The following is a 6,023-nucleotide window of genomic DNA, read 5'->3' on the forward strand; positions in this document are numbered from 1 at the left end:
CTATATCCTCAGTTCTTTGATATTCTTCTTGATTTAGAAATGGTTTAACTGTAAAAAGGAAATGTTTTTATTTTAAAGACAACTGTATACTGAGATTTATTCCAAGATTCAGATATCCACAGGCAAGGCAGTGGATGAAAATACTTTTTCTAAGACAAGCATTTGAAAGGAAAATATCTTTTAAAAATGTGTATATAAATCAGTGTGCTCTCATATGATATAAATACATACTTTTAAATACATAGACACGTTAGCAGATGAAAGCAATTGCTGAAAACCTCTACATTCAAAATACATTCAACACTGCAGCTGGAAATACTACGGAGTTCTGCAGCTCTGTCAGCTGCCACAGAACTCACTGAATAATTAAATTTACAGGAACTTTGTAAATAAATACATTGAGCCATACATGCCTGCCACCCTGCTAGACCAGCCACAGGGTGCTTGCCTTTATATTCAGAAGTTCATTCATAGTCTACAAGTCATCAATTCTCATTCACTGTCCCCACGTTATGCCTACCTTTGAATGACAATGGTGGCACCAAGTACTACCCAATTTTTATATTTTAAAATACTTTTTCTCTCAGATCATGTGCCATACAGGCCAAAGTTCTCTGTAAACATTTGCAAAACTAGTCATCATTTTAATCTAGAACTCTCCTTAAAGCCTTTCTACCATGAAACCTATGGTCAGTAACAGGCACTGATGATGCCAGTTTTCATGCAGGCACATTTCATTGTCTTATACTCACCTTGTGTATAATGCATTTTCTATTATCTTTTTACTTAGATTCTAAAGTCAGTGGCAAACAGAACGGAGGGAGTGTTTCTGCTGATTCAATGCCTGTGCAGTGAGGTCTGATGCATTTCTGAGGCTGCTGGACACCACTGAAAATTAATTTCTTGTCTGCCTTGCTAGTGCTAACCCTGTGATCAACTTACAGCCGTTAAGAAACAAGGAAGGATGTTGTTTAATTTTTAGTAATCATGTATCTGTATCATCTCTAATCTATAATTTTTGAGTAACAATGGAGTTTGAGCTGCACAAAGTCTCAAATACTTAAGAGAATTAAAATCTTGCTTCCTCACAACCATGTCTTGCTGCAAGAATCACTGCTTGCCTGCAACCACTACCACTAAGATAAAACTTCTGCAGAGATCTAGAGATGATCTAGTCCAACCATCTCATCTCAGCAGGGAGAGCTATAGCAGGTTGTTTGGGACTGTGTTGGGTTTTGAGTAACTCCAAGGATAGAGACTCTACAGCCTCCATGGTAGCAACGCGTTTCAGTGCTGGACTACTTTCACAATAAAGAATTTTCTTGCATTTAAAAGGAATTTCTCAGATTTAAATTTGTGCCCATTGCTGGATACCACTGCAATGTCTGGCTCTGCCTTCTTTACTCCTCCTTATCAAGTATTTATACATTTTGCAAAGAGCCCATTTAGAGTCTTTCCTTCCTCAGGCTGACCCACCTCTCTCAGTCACTTCTTGTACGTCAGATAATCCAAGTCCTTAATTGCCCTTATAGCCCTTCGCTGGGCTCACTTCAGTATGTCCATGTCTTGCTTGTACTGTGGAGCTCAGAAATGGACATGGCACTCCAGATGCAGCCTCCCCAGTGCTGAACAGAAGGGAAGATCACCCTACTCTACCTGCTGGCAACACTCCTTCTAATGGAGCCCTGAAGGCTGCTGGCCTGCCTTGCTGCAAGGGCACATTGCTGGCTCATGTTCAACTTCATGTCCACCAAGACCCCAAGGGGCTTTTCTGCAAAGCGGTTTTCAGCCAGTAGGGCCCAGCTTGTGCTGGTGTGGGGAGTTATCCCTCCCTGGGTGCAGGACTTGACATTTCCCTTTGTTTGTTAAACTTCATAAGGCTCCTATCAGCCCATTCCTCCAGCCTCTCAAGCTCCCTCTGATGGCAGTACATACATCTGGTGTATCAGCCACTCCTTTCAGCTTTGTACCATTTGCAAACTCAGAGTGCACTCTGTTTCATCATCCAGGTCCTTAATAAAGGTGTTAAACAATACTGAACCCCTGGGGAACATCATTAGAGACTGGCCTCATTTGGAATATGCATTGCTGATTACAAACCTTTGAGCCCAGCAGCTGAGAGTTTTCAGGTCCATCTGACCATCCACTGATGTAGGGGCTTCAGTAGATTTTTGCATATTTAGATGATTTTATAACTTTCTGGGTAAAATGTGTAGCTTGCTAGGCTTGTGACCTGTCAGCTTTGCAAAAGTAGTGTAACTTTGTAAAAGTGGCATGAAACAGATAAAAACTGAGGCACAGGGCGAGGCAACCAGGGCAGGGCGAGGCCTCAAGAATAGGCTGAGGCACAAGAATGGGCTGAGACAGGTAAGAAGAATAAGGGGCCCAAGCAGGCTGGTGGTTTATCACCAGTCCCACTCACCACTGCGCATGAGCAACGGACCCGAGGTCAAAAGGTCAAACCCGATGAAGACTCTAATTAACACAGCAAGCGGGACAGGTTATGCATATGTATTAGGCGATAAGGAAACCTTTTGAATATGTATTCTTTGCTGCTTTAAATAAGGGTCATTCCCTGCCGATGGTGTGCGAGCGGGTTATGGGAAACCCCTTCCCGGCCGCACCTTCAGCGCTGCAGAGCTGAATAAAACATGCCAGCTTTACAGCCTACCCGGGTGGTGGAGTTTGATTCCGTGCAACATAAGAAAGACTACTGCTTCATATTCTGTATCACAGATAGGAAGGTTCTTACCTGTTGCTTTAAAGTCTTTGGTTGTAGCTATGGGGATTGCTGTTATGTTATCTAAGTTGGGCCTTAGCCAAAAGTTTTCCTGGCCAGCTTTCCAGCCTACCCGGGTTGTGGAGTTTGATTCCGTGCAACACCACTATCTAGTCCATACTTACATTGGTTCATTATGAGAAACTTAAAAATAAAACAAACCACAAAAGAACTCAGAAGCTTTTGATGTGCTGAAAGCCTTGCTAAAGCCAATATACACAATATCCACTCCTCTCCTTTCATCCTCTGAGACCTCATCACGTCATCATAAACGACTATGAGGTTGGTCAAGCATGATTTCCTCTTCACAAACCCATGCTGCCTACTCCCAGCCACCTTCTTGTCCTTCAGATGGTTGGAAATGGTTTCCACAATTAATTATCAGGGACTCCCAGGGATTAAGGTGAGGTCAATTGGCCTGTAGTTCACCAAATCTCCCTTCTCACCTGTGGTGGTTTAGGATTTGGCATGGTTTTGGTAGCAGTGGAATAGGCTGCTGCCTTTGTTTGGCATGGTTTCGGTAGCGGGGGATGGGGCTGCTAACTGTGACCCTTTTAAGAAGCTTCTCGAATTGAGCTCTCCTGCCTCTGATTTGGCCCTGCCTCTGGCCTAGGCTGTACCAATCAGCACCTCTGAGAATACACCTATTTAAGAGAGTAAACACCTCTGGGAACACCTCATGTTCGTGGAGCGTCCTTCTTTTTTTGGAGGAGACAGGGTACAAGAAGCGACCATGTGGTCATCAGCCATGAGAAGGCTGGGGAGACACACTGATACAGCATTTCCCTTTGGCCCGCGGCAGGTTTGGCAAGGTGAAGCCCTGCAGTCCTCAGAGATCAGTGGTGAAGAGAAAGTCAGCTTGCAGAGAGTCATGGAGAGGCCCACAATGGAGTAGAGAGACAGGGAAAGGACCATGATGGAGCTGGCGACTGATCCTAGAAGAGGCCGTGAATTTCAGGAGGACTGGCACTGGGTCAGTTTGGCATCAGGACAACCAACACTGGCAGATCCCTATGTGAGCCGGAGACATTTACAGAGGCCTGTCTCCTGCCGGGTGGGACAAACCATGTGGCTGCAAGAAGTGTGAGGACTGTTTCCTGTGAAGAAGAGCAAGCAGCAGCAACAGCATGGAGAGAGAGCTGGGCCTGACTGTCACCGCCCCCATCCTGCGTTCCCCCTCCTGGTGCTGAGTGTGTGGCATGGGGAGGTTTTGGGAAGATGTATTTAAGATCTTGTTGTACCCTTTCTGTCCTACTCTAACTTAATTGGTGATTTGGTTGCGGTTTTGTTGTTTGAATTAAATTGATTTTGTTTCCCCACCACCATAAGTGGTGAGCAAGCCCTCCCTTGTCTTGACCCTTAAGTAGTTTGTTGTATTTTCTCCTTCTGGAGAAACAGAGCAACTGCGTGGTGCTTAGTCGCCAGCAGAGCCTAAACCACAACACTGCTATTCCAGACAGACAGTGGTGATGTTTGCTTTCTCCCAGCCCTCAGGAACCTTCCCCAATCACCATGACCTTTCAAAGATTATCAGAAGTGGGCTCCCAATGACAAAGACCAGCTCCCTCAGCATTCGTGGGCACATCCCAACAGGTCCCATGGGGTTTCTCATGTCCAATCTGTTCAGGCGTTCCCTACGCAGATCCTCTTCCACCAAGGGTAAGTCCTCCTTGCTCCCTTTCAAAACAATTCAATTTTTAACCTAATCACATTCTATTTGGAAAGAGTTGTTAACCTGGAAAGCCGGGTTTACAAAACTAAGATGTAAAGGGCAATTCTGTTATTGCAAGTTCACTACTACTGCAGTACTGCTTTAGTTATTCCGCATTACACCAGAAAGGAAATGGAGAGCTTTTTGACACACATACACACCCAGCATTTTTTATTTAAAACTACCATTTCAACATCCTGCATCAAAAAGCGATAATGTAAGAAACACCAAAGAAACTCTATTACCATCCACTGGGCCATTTCCACTACACCCAGAATAAAAGGAAACTCAGAGTGAATATAAGGATTTCTATTTTGGGAAAGAGAATTTCGGTGTAATGTTTCTGCTAAGGAGAAAACTCCAGGTCTTACTTCATCAGCGGTCCTGCATTACAGGTAAGATGGTAAGGCACAAAGCAGGTGTTCCAGAAAAAAACCCTCAATGTCTCCAAGTTCTGAAAATTATTAAAGAAACACAGGAAAGTAATCTCAAGATACTAGGTACGGTATCTTTGTCATCCCAAATATAGCAAAGTCTGGTATTATAATAAATAACTAATCAGTCATCTCTGCTTTACAAACAAAGCTAGACACATGCACATTGATGTTGTTTTCAAAATGTTTCTCTTTTTTAAACAGCCAACATTTCAAGGCAGAAATTATCCAAGCTAAATTATCCAAAAATACCCACCACTGCCTCTTCCATTGCCACCACTGCTTTGCCTCCTACTGTGTAGTTTATAGTATCGGTGAGAAAGAAGAACACTTAAGTATGAAAAAGTTTTAATTTTTTTTTTTAACAAAGATCCTGGGCAAACACAGCCATAAACTGCAAAACAAAATTTGTAGATGAAGAAATACCTTTTATTTAGACTACCTGATACAGCTAAAAACCAAACCAACCAACCCAAACCAAGCAAACCCAAACCTTGTGTGGGAGAAAACTCAAACCGAAAAGTTAACTTTCCCTTGAAGAAAGGCAAATAGGGATAAAATGGAAACTTTTACTCAGGTTGCTCCAGCACTTAGTTTCCCATTTTGAATCTGAAAAAGACCTTCTGCACTCTAAACTGGTCTGGATCCCCTGCTCCAACTGCATCAGCTGTCTCTACAAATCACTTTGCAACCATCTTCAGATTAGCCCGGTTGCAACAGCACATGCCACATTACTATTACGTTATTGAGTCATTACCTGCATCAAGGTATTTACTCAAAGATTCGTCAAGAGGAGGTACTGGCAGGGAAGGCAGAGAATCTTGGTACTGAAACGTTCGCTCCTCAGAGGATTCAAGCACTTGCTTTTCCATGATGCAGATCTGCAGCACAACTTCAACAGTTAAGGAACACTAAGTTAGGCGATGTATCTCCCCATACTGCTTTCTCCCGCTGTCCTGCTCCCAGCCACTTACATGGTAAAAGACACTAACAGGAAAGCGCCCCCTTTCAGACCCAGGATCAAGGATTTCTTGTCGGCCTGAAGCTATGACAGACATACACTCAACAGGGGGAAACTATGACCAGGCGGCTATTGATG

At 43.6% G+C, this 6,023-nt stretch overlaps 1 protein-coding gene across 1 annotated transcript in view; it reads right to left on the bottom strand.

The window, feature by feature from the left end:
* Nucleotides 1–5,796, bottom strand: part of CROT (carnitine O-octanoyltransferase) — an 18,692-nt gene extending 12,896 nt beyond the window's left edge. Inside the window, exons 1-2 of the mRNA XM_010145152.1 lie at nucleotides 5,682–5,796; nucleotides 2–48 (exon numbers count right to left, since the gene is read on the bottom strand). Of these exons, the coding sequence (XP_010143454.1) occupies nucleotides 2–48; nucleotides 5,682–5,796 (162 nt within the window). The remainder of the gene's footprint in view (nucleotide 1; nucleotides 49–5,681) is intronic.
* Nucleotides 5,797–6,023: the final 227 nt, after the last annotated feature.

This window comes from Buceros rhinoceros, unplaced genomic scaffold (genome assembly GCF_000710305.1).
Source record: "Buceros rhinoceros silvestris isolate BGI_N320 unplaced genomic scaffold, ASM71030v1 scaffold30301, whole genome shotgun sequence".
NCBI lineage: Eukaryota > Metazoa > Chordata > Aves > Bucerotiformes > Bucerotidae > Buceros > Buceros rhinoceros.